Consider the following 18451-nt stretch of genomic DNA (forward strand, 5'->3'; position numbering starts at 1 on the left):
TATTCTTTTAGAACAGTGGTCTAGTTGCCCTCGAGGTGAAGGTAACATTATGTATGCAAAAGTAAACCCACAAATAAATACTGCATTAATAAAGGCCACAGGCAACTGTCATACCTACAATCCCAGTTATGGAAATTTTTGCCAGGAATATCTGAAAACAAAACTTTATTTACCTGTAGAATTTTTTTCAGTATGAAAAGTTATACATTCAAAAGCAGTACATATGTCTTCTAGCTATAGTGATTGGTTGGAAAACAGTAAATTATTTTTACCACAATGCTTGTTGGCTTAAACAAGTGTTTAGGTGTCCTTCATCTTGTGGTGTGCTTGTTGAAAAATAGCGGACAACTCAAAATGGAGGAATTCCGAATCTTGTCATGTTATCTAACCCTTGCTGCTATGCTAGGTAGAGCTGACCGTCTGTGGTAGATACTTGTGCTTCCTTTGGGATCCACATGAGAGAAAATTGCAGAACATGTCCCTAAAACATGCACCTTCTTGTTATCTCCTCCAGAGAAGTGTGCTATTCACTTCTGACAGAGACATGAGAGGCCATGGAAAGAAGGACCGTCTTTGCTCACCTCCTGCTCCACAGGCTCCATGGACTCAACCTTTCTTCTACGAGAGGATGCGGCTCTCTTGGGTATAAGGCGGTTGCACAGGCCCAGGCTGATGGCCGACACCAGCAAGATACCAAAGTCTGGAGCAACCAAACGCACAGTGTTTGGAATATCAGTGAGGTCAAACCTGTAAAAGAGATGCAATGAATGATCAGAAAAACTGCACCACGCACATATTCCAAAACCGATAAAAAAACTCTGATTCAATATGACGACATACAAAATGGCATTAGGGTAGGAAAAAGGTAGGTCTCTGCGCTGAAGAAAAGAAAACTGAAGTGAGAAAAGTTGCTTTCTTCTCATTTACCAATGCCCACCAAATCACACAGAAAACCAAAAAGGAAGACTCATTCTCTACGGGTAGAAAGCTGGAGTTAGCGTTCTTATGTAGACTTTTCATCAATGATGTAGAGTTCTCATGAAGACACTATGCCTAATTTAGCAACATGAAACAGGCCACACATGAAAGCACTATCCCTTATGTTTCGCAGACTACACACACCAAAACACGATGCCCAGTCTTTCACTGATAAGAGAACTTTCATGGGGACACTGTATCCAGTTTTTCACTGATAAGAGCGCCTTAATGGGGACACGGTCTCCAGACTTTCACTGATAGAGAGCTTTCACGGGGACACTGCCCCAGTTTATCAAAACTGAATCTCACATGAAGATAATGTCCACAGCCTGGCGCACTGGGGACTCTGCATCGAAACACCATCCGCATCCTACCACCAAAGTAGATCTCAGATGAATACGCTATCATCAGCCTACCACAAAGGAAGATCTAACCCGGAACTCTATGTCCAGTCTATCACTGTTGAAGATCGGCAACTGAGATCCTATTCCAAACATGAAGCCCATGGTTTGGGCCATCCCTTGAAGACAAAATTCAGTCAAGCACCAGTGAAGAAGTCAATTTCAATCATTCTTGTGAGGTTATCCATTTGGACTAAATCTCCATGCAAGGGGGACCATGCAAGAAAAATGCATCCATTAACTTCCAGCATATCACCATAGAATGGGGATCACAAGGTTGAAATGTGGCCCCTGGTCATGTAAATATTACTTTTGGTTCACTGCACACAACAGACATCGGAGTACTGCCAAGACCTCAGACAAACAGGAAATGCTGAGGTCAGCGATATCTTCTTCTGTTCTACCACTGGTACTTACTCAATGAATACAAATGTCTAAGTGGAGGTGTTCCTTGATATCAGTATCTAATCTTTGCATGAAACCCCGAGACTTGTTTTCTATGTCCGGGGCTGAAATACATGTCACAGAGATGTCAAAGAAGACATTGTTTCTTTGTGTGACCGATCACATAAAGGACACATTGGGTACCACCTTATCTCAGTGATTTAGAATATTCTTGACACCTCAAATTCGGTTTAGGATTATGAAGAACATAATTTTGACTCACCTCATCACCCCGATGTGACGACTCAGTGTTTCCCATGTGCTACCTGGAAAAGAAAAGAAACAATATACCAATAAATAGAAAAGATGTCTTCATAGGTTAGAGAATTATCTTCATATAAGTAGCGCGCATGTATATCTGTCCAGAAAAACATATCTCTACACATGAGACTTTTTAATGAGGCGTAGGGATAGCGGATGTAAGGATGAACATGCCATGAAAGCACCGAGGACATGGTTTGTGAGAGGGCGTCAAAATGAAGTGTGTATACCTCAAGATACGAAAGAATGTTGGTTGCATACGGAAAGGGTCATAAGAAGCATGACTATCAGCTGTAAAAGGGGAACATTTAATGAGATGCAGAGATTGAGATGTGTACGGGAAGATGCACTAAGACACTGAGAACTGGGTCTTATGGGGGAAGAGGTCGTGCGATAAAGGCATATGGAATGTGCAGAGCAAGATACAAAAAGAGAATGAAACCACAATTCACTAATAAGGGCTGTATAAGAGAAGCTTAATTACAACTAAGGAATAACAATTGTGTAAATGAACTCAATCCCAGATACAGCTGTGAATTCAGACAATTATTAAAGGGGAAATGTAATTAAGTATGGATATGAGCTGTATGTGAGAAAGAGTACTAAAATATTAGGAGCTGGAAAGAGATTTTAATGAAACAAAGCGCTTAGTACTGTGTTAGGGAAAGTGTGCTATGCCATATGGATTAGGGCTTTGTAAGTGAAATTGGAATGAATCGCAGATACAGCTGTGTAATGAGACAAAGGTATAAAAGGGAAGATATAAAGTGTTAAAGATGTTGACTTTGTGTGCCATGTACTAGCAAATATATGGAGTTGTAAAATGATTAGTGTCATGTAACAGAAGGTGTACTATGACATAAGGATATAGGTTGTGTAAAAGATCATGCAGGTATGAATGCAGTATATGAAAACCATTACCACAAAGAGGAGTAGAATGTATCCCCCACCCTTCAACTGCCCCCTAAGCTAGGAGCACCACCATAGACTCTGCTTGTAGTAGGAATCTTGGTAATACTATCTGACTCTGAACTCTCTATTTACTCCCCAAGTTAATATGGTTGGAAATGGCCTCGATTTAAGATGTCCCCACTCTGTAAAAAAATGTGGTCCTTAAAAACAGAACAGTCCTTGAGATGGTGCATTTAGACAAGTACAACTTCTTACACCGGGCTCCCAAAGCACCTCCCAACAGGTTGGAAATGCTCCAAACCTGGAGTCCCGAATTTGAAAGCTTGAGCACATAACATCTACCCTGAAGGCACTTGATTCGGTTCATCTTACATGTAGAGAATGCGTTTGAAGTTCAATGACTGGTGCACATTTCCTAATTTCCTACTTGGTGAAAGTGTTAGTCTACTTGCATTCCATTTTGTTTCGAACAGGATCAGGGAACGCACATATTATAACTCAAAAAACCTTCAAAAGGAAGTAACATGGAGGCAGGGTCAGAGTCCAGGGGCTCAGGCTGTGGAACGCTCCGGACTGCTGATTGGACCCCAACATTGTAAACCACACAGTGGACACATTGTGAAGCATTCGGAAATAACTACAACTCCATGCCCAGTATTTTGTAAAACGATTTAATAAATACATACATAGGGGAAAAGTAATTAGACAAAAATGTGAGGGTTGTGTATGAGGAGATGTAGTGAAACATGTGGATAAAGGCTATTTAATGTAGCACAAACGACGTAGACTAGAAGGGACATTGTACTGCAATGCATGGATAAGAACGTTGTATGAAAAGTGCTATAGAAGTTCTAAATAGTTGGATCTTTTCTTAACACCTCTCTACAAAAGTTGTAGCTGGTGCAGTTCAAGGACTGAGAGGGCTCAACATGTGGATCGTCAATGCAGGTGCTTACAGGGGCTTTGACGAATGAAGCAACACCCTCTTCGATGAGGCTTGACTTCAGGTTTCATTTGAAAGCTGACAGATTGGTCTGATTCCTGAGAATGTGGTTCACACAGGACACACCCTCGACCCCCTCTTCACTACAGGAAACTCCATCACCTTCAGCCACACCACCGAACTCCCATGGACTGACCATCGTTGCATCCACTTCACCTTCAGAACACCCACCATCCACAGACACCAGCACCTGCTTCCACAAAGAAACTGGACCAAAATCACCGACGACCAGCTCACCTCCTCACTCAACAACTCCACCCCAACCATCGCGGAAAACAACGACCCCACCACCGCAGCCCGAACCCTGCATAGATGGATCTCGGACAGCACCAACACCATAGCCCCCCTCAAGAAAAACAACAATACCCGTGCCAAGAAAGCCAGATGGTTTACCACCGAACTTCGAGAATCCAGGCGCACATGCCGCCGCCTCGAAAAGGCCTGGAGAAACACCAAATCCACAGAAGCCCACAACAACTTCAGAGCCGCCACCAACGCCCACCATCAACTCATCAGAGAAATGAGGAAAAAAGCGATTGAAGACAGAATCTCCACCCACGCACACAACAGCAAGGAACTCTTCAGCATCATCAAGGAGTTCGCCCAACCCACCAGCGAGTCTACCGACATCCCTCCCTCACAAGACCTCTGCGACAAACTCAGCGCCTTTTTCCACCACAAAATCGAGAGCATCTACGACAACTTCGACGAAGACAACCAACACACTGAACCCTCACCAACCACCCCCGACACCCGGAAACCAGCGATTGATGACTGGACAGCCCTCACCACTGAAGACACACTGAAGACAATGAAGTCAATCCACTCATGGGCCCCCACGGACCCCTGCCACCACCACATCTTCAACAGAGCCGCCGGAACCATCGCACCCATGCTCCGCCACACCATCAACCGCTCCCTGGCGACTGCCTCGTTCCCCGACGACTGAAAACACGCCGAGGTGAACCCCCTCCTTAAGAAACCCTCAGCGGACCCCACCGACCTCAAAAACTACAGACCCATCTCCCGTTCCCAGCGAAAGTCATCGAGAAAGCCATCAACAGCCAACTCGCCACATTCATCGAAGAACACAACATCCTCGACTCCTCCCAATCTGGCTTCAGAAAAAACCACAGTACGGAAACCGCCCTCCTCGCCGCAATAGACGACATCCGCACCCTACTGGACAAAGGAGAAACAGTAGCCCTCATCCTCCTCGACCTATCAGCGGCGTTCGACACAGTCTCCCACCGCACCCTAATACGCAGACTCTATGACGCAGGAATCCAGGACACGGCCCTCGACTGGATCTGCTCCTTCCTCTCCGGCAGGACGCCGCGGGTCAGACTCCCCCCATTCCTCTCGGACCCCACACCTACCACCTGCGGAGTCCCCCAGGGCTCCTCCCTCAGCCTGACGCTCTTCAACGTCTACATGGCTCCACTTGCCCCCATCGTCAGAACCTACAGACTCAACATCGTGTCATACGCAGACGACACCCAGCTCATCCTCTCCCTATCCAACGAGCCCAACACTGCCAGACGCAACTTTCGAGAAGGCATGGAAGCCGGCGCCAAATGGATGAAAAACAGCTGCCTACAACTAAACACCAACAAACAGAAGTACTCATCATGGGCCCAAACCCCGACGCCTGGAGCGACACCTGGTGGCCCACCGCCCTCGGAAACCCGCCAACCCCCACAGACCACGCACGCAACCTGGGAATCATCCTGGACTCCGAGCTCAAAATGGACCGCCAGATCAACTCTGTCTCATCTTCCTGCTTCCGCACCCTCCGCCTCCTTCGTAAGACCTTCAAATGGATCCCCCTCGAACACCGAAAGACAGTCACTCACACCCTGGTCACCAGCAGACTCGACTACGGCAACGCACTCTACGCCAGAATAAACAAAAACCTCATCCGCAAGGTACAGAACATCCAGAACGCCGCCGCAAGACTGGTCCTCAACCTGCCAAAACACTGCCACATCTCCCAGCACCTGCGCACACTCCACTGGCTCCCCGTCGAGGCGAGAATCACCTTTAAGATGCTCACCCACGCACACAAGGCCCTCCGCGGCACCCGACCAGCATGCCTGAACAGCCGACTCAAATTCCACGCACCCCAAAGGACCCTACGATCAGCCCAGCTCTCCTACGCCGTGGTCCCCCGCACCAGAAAGACCAGATCGGGAGGCCGCTCCTTCTCCTTCCTCGCTGCCAAAGCATGGAACGCCCTTCCGATCCACCTCAGACAGACAACATCGCTCCCCATCTTCGCAAGAAACCTCAAAACCTGGCTCTTCGACAGACCCCCTCCTTGATGGAATGGAACCTGCACGCCCCCCCACCCCTAGCGCCTTGAGACCCTTACGGGTGAGTAGTCGCGCTATAACAAACCCCTGACTGATTGATTGACACAGTTCCAAGATTCTCAATCCTGGACAAATTTCTTTTGAACCCATATGTCCTCTGATTAAATATGGTTTAAAAATTCAGGTTCGCTTTATGTGATCTAAGATTGCAGTGTTGGGTCAGCATCTGTAGATATTTTAGGCTATAAAAAGAAAGTAGATTATTCAAAATGTTATTTTTTTGAGAAATGGGAGCCAGTGTAACTTTGAAAACAAGGGTGATTTGATTACTAAAAAATGAAGTTCATAAATCTATGTGTGTAAGTCGCCCACCTCCACCACTGCTATATTTGTATGATAAGATCCTCACACATGTAGGTTTAGTACTTAATAGTAAATGCATGAGGTACTGGGGAATGGCTGGAAAAGAGGGCATACCTACTACTAATTGTGAGAGGCTTGACTAAGGAGGGATTTAGGGAGGGGTTAAGGAAAGGACATGCACCCACCGACAAAAGTGTTGACCCATTCCTAATCACGCACTGCACTTCTAAAGTTACTACAGCCAAAAAGTACCCACAACAGTTGCAAATGTACTCCAGCTCAGTTAGAATAAGTCCAGCACCACTCAATGCCAGCCACCGATACTGCAACACCCTCACATGACAAAAAATATTTAAGGTACAGACTTAAAATAAAATCCTATTGGGAATAATATTAAATTACTTTACCATACATAGGTACCCACCAGCAGGGCAGGGATCACTCTGTGGCAAAGTATAAGGAAAAACTAAAAAGTGTATTAAACTTTGCACGCATTCGTTTCTATATAAAATACTAATGTAAAGACATTTTATACATTTATTTTGAATATAGAACAAAATAAAAACATTACAGCACTATTAATTTAAAGTAATGTTTACTCTTAAATTAAAAAAATTACATTATTTTACCACAAAATATTTATTTTTTAATTATATTTAATATTTCTTGCCATTAAATTAATTACATAGAATTTGTTTAAGACACAATGAGTAAAATTAATTTAACGTTCTTTCCTATGGGGTTCTAATTTAAGTCCTTGACACCATTATTTTCTATGAGAGTGTTGCAGCATCAATGATTGACAATGTGTGCTGCTGGACTTACTACTGCTCCATTTTGGCTGTAGTAACTTACACTAGTAAATTTGGCAACAACCGCCTACTTCAGGGGATGGAGACATGTAAATCTGCACTTTTAATAACTTTACACTTATAGATGGCTAATAGCCAAAACTGGTATAGTTACTAATAAGTGTAAGAGAAAACCTATATGTGTAACATACTTAGAGGTGTAAGTTACCGTTGTGTGTAGCCCCACTGGTTTCTTTAAGGAAATAATGAGATAAAGGGGTAAAGGCGGTACAAAGGAACGTGCCTCTGTCCAGAACATACCTTCTATTGGCTATATATCACCGTGGACTATCCAGTATGTGCACCGTAGCAACATCTGGGTTCATGATAGACCAGAGTCAGTGTCATCAAGCGACATTGTGGTTTATGCAAACTGGGCTCATCCATTTATAAAGCAGTGTTACTTCCACTGCGTGCATGGACAGTGAGAATCAGGTTAAATTGAAGGGAACCGTAAGTGGTTATGTTAGATGATTGGGTGGCAGTGTTTTATTTACTTATGGTTGGAAGTGTATTATTTTAGTGTGGGAGGTGTGTGGTCAGAAGACTGTTCCATTTTCAAACAGTCACCTTGGTGGTGCAAGTTAATCGATAAACGTTGAAATTAGTTAGAGTGTGATGCTGGTACCTATAAGTTGTCTGCATGTCATTTAGGTACAGCAAATGCAAAATCCAGACAGAACATCAAAGCACAAGCAGAGAAGCATGTGTGCTTTTGGGGAATGGAAAAGCATTAGAGTAGAGCATGTGGCATGAGTTAGGATTGTCATATGAGTTGGACCTGTTATGGGAGAATGGAATATGAAACGTTGGCTAAGCTAAGGGAGTGTGGGAATGTAGAATGTATGACAGTTGTCATGGAGTTACGGTGGATAAGTCATGCATCACAGATAGCGTTATGCCAGTATGTACCATAAGGAATGGAAATTATCCTTTTGTTGCTTGGAAGAAAGAGAATGTTTCAGACACTGTCTTTTATAAAAAGAGGTTATAGAATGTATGAGGGATATTTTAGACATATAAAGATTATGGAATGCTTCAAACATTTCCCTAAGTCAACAAGGAGGGTATACATTAAGCAAGTGATATATTGATTAGGTTAGTGAGTATGTGGGAGCATAGAGCATATAGAATTGAGGAATTTTGTGTGAGCGTGGAGGATATGGAATGTCCAAGGGAGGTTGTGGAGGCAGCTTGGAGGATAGGGATGGCATTGGGGATTTAAGGCAGAATAGAGGTTATGGTATGTTGGCAGATGATACATACCCACTAATAGTGCGTTACAGCATCTTAGGTGCACACGCCAACACTTAAGTTGGACATTAACAGGTGTTTTAGAGAGAAAAAGTCGACCCTGCTGAGGTAGGAGAAAGAAGGGCATCAGTTCTGCTGCAGGAGAGATGGTGACCAGCTGAGTTGAGACAGATACAGCAGCGCACGGTGACAAAGAGGATCCTGCACAGGTGGGATTGCCAGCGAGTGCATTGTCAGCCAAACAGACAGCACCACAGGAGTCTCTGTGGGGTCTATGCTCCATGGGGAATCTTAGACTTTCACAGCTTGACCCCACAAAGTGAGCAGCAGCATAGAGGAACTCAAGCAAGTGCCTATGGGATCTCTTGTACCCATCAGCGGCACTACGACTTTATGTGAGTCCCAGACAGTGCCTCAAGACATCACCGCCTGGGGGCTTAATGAACTGGATTATAAGTGAGGGTTGATATTGACACTGGATTTACCAATGAGGGTCCCACCTCCGTCTCTTTCAGAAAGAGGTGTGAAGGTTGAAACTTAAAAAGGAGGATCACCATGATAGTTATATACAGTGGAATAGCAAGGTCAGGTGGTACCTGGTGCAGTAAATTTCTTGTCACCCCCGGCTTGACAAAATGGCAAAAATATGTGTTTAAAACACATTTTTGTCATTTTGTCACCCCCCTCAGTGATGACACCCGGAGCGGCCCGCACCCACTGCACCCCCCTTTCCTACGCCACTGGTTATATATGTGTGTTGCGTATACTCTCTGGTGTTTACTCTTGTTGCTTGCGCCAATTCTAGCTCCTGGGATGCTGGGTCTTCTACTTTTCTTTCCCTCGTCCCTTCTTTTTACTTCAACCCGAGAAGTGGCTTTCTCTTCACCTAGACTTTTATTGGGACAGGAGGATACATCCCATGATGCTCACTGAGAGAGCAATATGATTTACCAGGAACAATCCCTGGCAGAGTGAGTTATCCTTCCAGTTACACATACCTGCATACGTGTATTATTTCAGAGGAAATCAGATTTTGTAGCACATGCAGTAGAAAAAGAGGGTCTCAAGATCCAGATTGCTAAGGTAGACTGGTCGACGCAGAAGACAAGTTATGGAAAAAGTCAAGTCTCCTAAGTCTTAGGCAGGAATAATGGTCTACTGTGGGGTTTGTGTGCTTGCCTCCTAGTCTAGGACTGAAATAATCTGCAGGTGAAGATCCCCCACTGAAACATACAGATATCCTACGAGGCATGATTTTTCCAACATATAAGAGAGGTTAAACACTTGACATGAGAAGAAAGTTTGGATTCCTTCCTGTGGGTTCAGTTGTAGCTAAAAGAGCTTTGGTCTGGGATGAGAGTGGCATGGGCGTATGCCCTCTTGGCATGAGAGAGTCTGCTTTCTAGGTTTAAATATCTGTTTCTCTCTTTTATGTATTATGCCATTTATGTTTTTGTTGACTAGTCTTCCTAAAGGCTGTTTATGGAGAGCCAGAGTCCAGTATCTTCACACTGAATGCAAATGGAAGATTCTACTCTTACTAAGCTGTACATAAAAGGCCAGAATTCTTTATTATCTCCGTACTAATGGGCAAAAACCCAGACTCTCTATATAATGTACACAAATGGGGCAGCCTCTCAGTACTGTATACAGTTTGACACAGCAATATGGTTGGACTTCTCCTAAAGTCGCTACCGGAGTCACTTTGAGTTTTCCATTCACTAGAATGTTGTGGCCCATGGAGGTTCTTTACTCACAGTTGTGGCCCAGCCACATGTCCAGGGTGGGTATTGTGTAGAGACACACTTGAAAGGCTAGGTGTGCACAGAGGAAGATGATGCTGGTGCTCAGGAGCGCTTTCAGTAGACGTCCGGTGTGACCTGAAAAACAAATAATCAGGGACGTAAGTCAAGCTGTGTGTACACATTTGCTCATGGTCTCTGAGCAGCCAAAGCTTTGAACAATATCAAAGAGACTGTACAAAAAGAATCAAGCAAGAGGAAACAAAGAGCCATCAATTTCAACATAAGAACGCTCCCTTGACCAATAGTTGCCACAGAAAACCAGCACATATTGACACAGCTTTGGAACATCAGTCGATTAAGACCGGCTAAAATGAGCATTTTGACACCTATGTTATATGTGAGGAATCTCTATACATAAGTAACGGTACCAACATTTTCACTTTGATATGTTACACTCAATGTGCATTGTACAACAAAAATTCACTCATAAAAGGGATGTTGACCATATTATTGATATGTGCACTTACTTTATCTTCTTTGCAATACACCAGATTTGGTCAATCCATAAACGAGTGCTTCAGAACAACCAGGGGCCCAATCACAAAAGTTTGTACCGACAATTATACCACAGGAGTACTCTTTGACATGCCTTAGTAAAACAACCCTAAACGTCCAACTCCCAATTCGTAAAAGTGCAAAGAGAGCAGATTTCTTTCTAGTTGTATTAATTGTATACAACTATTCCCACTTTAGATATTTTGGGGCCAAGCCACAAAGGTATGGATATTTCAGAGTATATACAAGAGTACTACAGGAGTACAACTTTAAGTTCTCCAAAATGCCATTTAATAGGCCCCATAGTACTTGTGTACCTGCAGAGCCCCATTTTCGACTAAATCTTTCAGTCCCTGTCACATTTAACTTAGTTGTAGTATAATTTTTTTGGTTTCAGCCAAAGACCCCAGAGATCAAACATCTGTGCCAATATTTTAGCAGGTAACAATGATAGTTCACTCCCACAGAGAGCCTGAAAGGACCAGACAGCAGAGCAGACATATCTGACCACCCTCATGAAGACAGCCATGGCACAAATGAGAAGAGAAGAACAGTGCAGGGAACGATTTATAGACTACCCCCAAAAAAGTGGAATATAAACATTAATGTGCTCAAGCAGAGAATGTTCATTAGTATTAAGTGGAAATCAAATTGGCCATAGTTCCAGTGACATGCTATGCACTCGAATCTCAGATGTATTCCGGAAGTATTTTTGAGAGACTGTAAAGGTTTATAAACTGTACTGAATAATAAAAAGCAATACAACAGAATACAAACTTGCAATAAATGCAAGTGACTTACACTAGCACTGAAGATGGCTACGGTAGCTCAAGGTTGCTATTCGAGAATATGGGAGTCCACAGTAAGAGATGATCAACCCCAACATGAAATATGGCTCCACCTTTTACAAAGAAAGAAGCCAGCAAGACCATATTTACATCCCAAAGGCTTGCATTGCAGACCTTTCACAACTCTAAGTGACAGCAGGCACGCCCAGTATTTTATTCAATTTATCTCAATGTTTTATTTCACCTTGAGGTCTACAACCCATTCACTGATTCATCAACCATGCAACTCTCACCACATTCATTCAGCAGACATCCTTACAGATATCAAAAACCCACAGTCCAACAAGACGACAATAGTACAAAGACCAATAATAACAGAACATAGCAGTGTAAAACAAAGATAAGAGAAATTTTCAATAGTCAATTATTTTGCATACAAATATGTAATAAAGTGTTTCTTAAAAATCATTGCATGAAACCTCATACATTAAATGTCCTAATAAAGAAGTCTTGTTGTCGATGCAGCACTAGTTTGAGCTATAATAGTATTGAAGCCTTCTAATGAGCTCTGAATGGCCATAGCAGTTAAGGTTACATGTGTCTGGGAAAGGCAAGGGACTAGAGCGACACAAAGGACGGCAAGCTTTAGTCTGAGGGTTGTTGTGAGTAGAATTCCCCTGACACCGAGTCTTGGCAGTGCATAGGCACTGCAAGCAGCCCCTTAAGTATACAGCTGAGCGAACCCTTCTTGTGAGACCTAGCCTATATTGTATTCTAATTAGCTGAAAAAACTAGGTATTAAGAGGGGCAGTGCAGAGGACCAATTACTTGCTGCCTTAGTGCTTATGGAATGACCTTGTTTGCAGTTGTGGGTTTGACAGGTGTAGGGGGGTCAGTGGGGCAAAATATGTAGTCCGGCACTGGCCCAATAAATAAATATAGGGTGGCTATGGGTTTTTCTCAGTGGATGATGGGCTGTCTCTGCGGGATGCATCACATTGGAGCATAGGTAATCGAAGCTCTGCCTAACTTGAGTAAGTTATGGGACTGGAACTCATGTGTATACTGATGTTGGCAGAAGGGCACTGTAAGTTGCTACTGGCACTTGTTTGGTAGCTCGTCAGCTGGGCCAAGAGCTGGCAGGTTAGTGGAATATGAAACGCACAAAAGGTGATGGAAGCTGCTGGCAATAAGTCTAACCACTGGCAAGAGCTCGGAGAAGCACTCCACCCCTTCGTTCTTTTGCTTGTGTTCCAGTTCAGGAAGGACACGACTTGGCAGTTCGGGCTGGACTGGTCCCACGAGGAACAGGTTCAAGACTGATTTGTATATGGCTGGGTCCAAACTGAGATGGCAAGGTGAGCAAACGAATGATGGGTTGGTGTGCTACCCATGCTACTGCCAGTGGTCAGACTTAATGTAAGCAGTCCCCCATCACCTTCTGTGTGTTCCGTGTACGTCTCTAAGTGACACGGGTATACCCAGGTGTGGGTCCTGTGCACACTGTGTCAATGGAACCAAACTGTGCCCTGCTGATAAACCCATAACCAGGGTGAAACCGGTCCTGAGTTGCTTGTGTTCCAGTTCAGGGAGGACCTGGCTTGGCATTTTCACCTGGACTGCTCACATGAGGAGAATGGACAAGATTGATTTGCATATGGCTGGATCCAAGCTGAGATGGCATGGTGACCAAAAGAATGATGGGTTGGAGAGCTACCGCAAACTACTGCCAGTGGTTAGACTTATTACAAGCAGCCTCCCATCACCTCTTGTGTGTTTCATTTACTGCTCTAAGTGGCATGGGTATACCCAAACATGGGTTCTGTGCTCACAGTGTCACTTGAACCTGATTAGCCCATAACTAGGACACAACCGGTCACGGGTTGCTTGTGTTCTGGTTCAGGGAGGACCTGGCTTGGCAGTTCAGGCTAGACTGTTCCCACAGGGTCAAGATTGAGCTGCATGTGGCTGTGTGTGTGCAAACTGAGGTGGCATGCCAAGCAAAAGAGGGATGGGTTGGAGGGCTACCCAGAGCTATTGCTTGTGGTTAGAGGTATTGAGACAAGCCATTATTAGGGTTTCTAATGAGTCAGTAGGCGCACCTGGGGACAGCACATACCACTTATCACAGCATGTCCCTCCTTCTCTGCCAGGAGGAGGGCAGAGGGGGAAGCATGTGCTGGTTGAAAGCCTTGTTAGGAGGACCGTTTGCCTGGGGGAAGTGTGTACTTTAGCTGTTCCTTTGCCTGGCATTTTCTGAAGTAGCTTACAAATAGAGATGGTGTCTTGTCAAAAGAGGTGCTCAATTACTAGCCTAGATTATTCAACAGTCTTCTCTATTCCTTTGTCATCAGCACTATCATTGGTCATTGCCATGTCTGGTAGCATTGAATTAGAATGCAGGAAGGGGGGTCTCTTACATTTTGTCGGGTGAGCTGCATTGACGTTCCAGGAATGCAGAAGACCCACTAGATCAGGCAGCTTCGGAATCAATCACTTTCCTGTACAGAAGACTGGATATGTAAATGGAAATTTTTCTTATATCTGCAGCGATGAGTTACTGGAATAAATGTGTTGCTAAAACACTAATTTCCATTATTTTGTCTTAAATATTTAAAATGTTCGGAGTGTGTGAAATGGTGGAATCCAGGACAGTTTTCACTGTTTTTAAAAAAAAACAGGAGCCTACCTACTCTCTCTGATATACAAAGCTACTTATTTAAAAAAAAAAAAGGTTTTAAGTAAAATATTTATACTCAAGAAATACTTAATGTGCTTCAACATTTCATTATGTTTACCTCTCAATAAAAAATATTTTGAAGCCAGTAGACATTCATGTACGTAGATGCAATTACTGACTGGAATAAGTGGGGGAAAAGTGCCCCAAAAAAAGTCCTCAGATCTATGGAGCACAAATCTATGTGTTTTAAAAAGCTTCCAGCCTCTAAAAACAATCTACCCTCATAAGTCTTAATACGTGATATAAATGTTACTATAAAACTGAGAAGTTACTAAGCGTCAGAGAAGAAGGATAGCCTGAGAAAACAGATGTAGAAAATTATGCGGGACTTTGGCAAGGGTCACTCTCATTAACGATTTTTAGCTGCTTTATTAATATATCATGCCTTAAATGACACAAAATCCATACTACCCTAACATTATTTTCAAATGAGCTGCTTTTATATCTGCATTAATATCTTATTGCTCATTTACTTCAAACTCCTCCACAGGATATGATTTCGATTCTACAGGTCCTATTCCAAAAACAGGATGTTCAGATCTGTCTCACTTTCTCATGAGTATAACATGTTAGTGCTCGAATTGTTTATTGGAACTTTGTGGGGAAATTGTAGTAGACAACTCTGGAAATCAACTGACAGACTGCTGCTGCTGTTGTTGTTGTAAGTACATATTTTAGTCAACATGTCAGACGCTTAGGTTACATGTATGAGGAAGATATTTGTAAATATATAGATAATGTGCTCTTATTTTAGCTTCTGAAGCGCCTTCCATAATTCAGGCTTCACCTTGGGGCTCCATTATGTAGGATTCACCTCAGGCCCTCTGACTCCACCATAGTCTATGAATACTTGAAAGTGTCCTCTCCACTGAATAACATAGGTTAATTAGAACGTTGGAATGTTGGGACCTCCTCTGGAGACAAATAATTGGTTCACAGACAACAGTGGCTGGAATAGGCCTTCTGCTCCAATGTGGCAATTTCTTTTTCTGTTTCATTTGATTTCTTTCAGAACATTTTACCCTCAGTGGCTAGAATATTCTAAAAGCATTCTAGCCCTTCTGCCTCAAGCTACACCAGTCGTTAAAGATTCCCTCCCTTGTTATAGGCCATTTCCTACAACTCTGGGAGAGGGCCTTTAACAACCTTTATAGCCCTTGACAGTAGGCCGTAATTTTGTGCTCCAATATAATGTCAACCAATAGATCCTGTGCTTCCTGACTCACAGATTTGCTGCGCCTTAAGGAGTCCAAGGGATTTAGGGTCGCTTTTATAAACAGGGTTACCTTAATCATTTTCAGCAAAAAGATCTATATTGTACACTTAGAATGTCTGATCTTGTAGCAGTGGGCCCTTTCTCCTTTATTTGAGTATAATGTGTACATCTTCCTCTTTGTTGAGTTAATCTCAGATTCAGAGGGGGACCCGTAATAGCAAAGCAAGGGTAGGATGCTGCTTAGGGCAGAGGAGCCCCAGATGTGAAAATCTGGCCATCCACCCTACAAAAGGGGTAAGGCACAATGGTGGTAGAGATACAACAAGCATTTACAAAGCAATAGGTCTCGCAGCATTAAAGTTTGAGTTATTGGCATTGTGTATGACAATGCGTTGCATAAAATGTTTACCAAACTTTGAATTGGTGAGCAGTGAGAGTGTGTGCAAGAGTATGCTGTTCTTGAAAGCAGTGTGGTAGAGAGTGCAGGAATTTGGTGACCTGAGCAATGTGGATGATGCACCTCACGCACGGGGCTGACACAGTTATTATTCACACAGCTCTGATGATGCACCTCACGCACGGGGCTGACACAGTTATTATTCACACAGCTCTGATGATGCACCTCAGGCACGGGCTCACAGCTGTTATTAATCACACAGCTCTGATGATGCACTTCATGCACGGGGCTGACGCAGTTATTATTCACACAGCTCTGATGATGCACCTCACGCACGGGCTCACAGCTGTTATTATTCACACAGCTCTGATGATGCACCTCAGGCACGGGCTCACAGCTGTTATTAATCACACAGCTCTGATGATGCACCTCACGCACGGGACTGACGCAGTTATTATTTACACAGCTCTGATGATGCACCTCACGCACGGGGCTGACACAGTTATTATTCACACAGCTCTGATGATGCACCTCACGCACGGGGCTGACACAGTTATTATTCACACAGCTCTGATGATGCACCTCAGGCACGGGCTCACAGCTGTTATTAATCACACAGCTCCGATGATGCACTTCATGCACGGGGCAGACGTAGTTATTATTCACACAGCTCTGATGATGCACCTCACGCACGGGCTCACAGCTGTTATTATTCACACAGCTCTGATGATGCACCTCAGGCACGGGCTCACAGCTGTTATTAATCACACAGCTCTGATGATGCACCTCACGCACGGGACTGACGCAGTTATTATTTACACAGCTCTGATGATGCACCTCAGGCACGTGCTCACAGCTGTTATTATGCACACAGCTCGGATGATGCACCTCCTGCACGGGATCACAGCTGTTATTATTCACACAGCTCTGATGATGCACCTGAGGCTCACAGCTGTTATTATGCACACAGCTCTGATGATGCACCTCAGGCACGGGCTCACAGCTGTTATTATTCACACAGCTCTGATGATGCACCTCAGGGACGGGCTCACAGCTGTTATTATTCACACAGCTTTGATGATGCAACTCACGCACGGGGCTGACTACAAGGGCAATAGTTTTTGAAAACCCTGGTTTCCTCTTTATCATCAATTCTCCATCCTATTTTCTTCGCCATAGTCTGCAGATATGTATTTCATTAGAACTTAATTTTTGGAGTGTGGACTAATATTTCTATACAGCATGTTGGCAAACACGCTAGAAAAATAAACACGTTTAAGAAAAATATATAGAATCACATTTTCTGGCTATCGAAAAAAAGACATAATTTGGACATAATAATTTTTAATATAACACTTAAGGGAGGTAAGCATTCCCCTCCGACATTAGATATATGATCTATAAGTCACAGCATTTCAGGTGCAACTCAACCTTTTACCCTTCTTGAAATTCATAAGTTAGGTTCCATTACTTTAGCAAATAGGAACACCAGTCGCTTTACTTAGATGAGAAATAGCACACACTGTGGTACTATTAAACCTGTTTAGTAAAATCTAAAAGTGTCTTCGATCTTTCAGTGGCTCCAAATTATATTTTTAACACACGTTTTAGGAAACAGTGATCCCTGATAGTGAGAGACAACATCTGCGTAGAGCAATGGAAGTCGAAAGAAGTCTCTGGCTGATTCTATTAACCTACGACAGCCAATTGGTGGATTTTTAAACTGTGTGGGATGAGAGAGATCGCGAGATGTCGGAAGGAGATAATTATAGATCTTAGCCACTTGGTAGGTGAATAGTCTGCCCCCAGTACTGTCAAAAGCTCTTACTGCCCAACAGACATGATGAACAGCAGGAAAGACTTTCAAGTTAACATGTGCCAGGACTACAGCATGGTGGCAGTTCACATAAGGCTGGTGATTACAACAAGAACAACATCTGCTGGTTGCACTTTGTTCCTAATGGTTAGGATCTGTTTTTAAAGGCCATATAAAAACCTTGGGACCGTCTTTTGCCACTTGAAGACATTGATAGGCGTGACTATGAGTCTAACATGTGTAGCGCTGCAGTAACACAACACAAAATTCAATGCAACGCACATCACCCACATCTTACATTGCTATGCCAACTCAATAACAAAACAAACAAGAAACATTTTCATTAATAAGAAAAATAAATATTTTTTTTCAGAGGGAAGAGCAATTCAACATCACGCAGAGGGGGCTCTTG

At 43.5% G+C, this 18451-nt stretch overlaps 1 protein-coding gene across 4 annotated transcripts in view; it reads right to left on the reverse strand.

The window, feature by feature from the left end:
- Positions 1 to 18451, reverse strand: part of PIEZO1 (piezo type mechanosensitive ion channel component 1 (Er blood group)) — an 859941-nt gene that overhangs the window by 462665 nt on the left and 378825 nt on the right. For all 4 annotated transcript variants that reach the window (XM_078670084.1, XM_078670083.1, XM_078670082.1 and 1 more), the window contains exons 4-6: positions 10540 to 10662; positions 2047 to 2089; positions 582 to 747 (exon numbers count right to left, since the gene is read on the reverse strand). In XM_078670084.1, the coding sequence (XP_078526210.1) occupies positions 582 to 747; positions 2047 to 2089; positions 10540 to 10662 (332 nt within the window). The remainder of the gene's footprint in view (positions 1 to 581; positions 748 to 2046; positions 2090 to 10539; positions 10663 to 18451) is intronic.

Source organism: Lissotriton helveticus, chromosome 12 (genome assembly GCF_964261635.1).
Source record: "Lissotriton helveticus chromosome 12, aLisHel1.1, whole genome shotgun sequence".
Taxonomy (NCBI): Eukaryota; Metazoa; Chordata; class Amphibia; order Caudata; family Salamandridae; genus Lissotriton; species Lissotriton helveticus.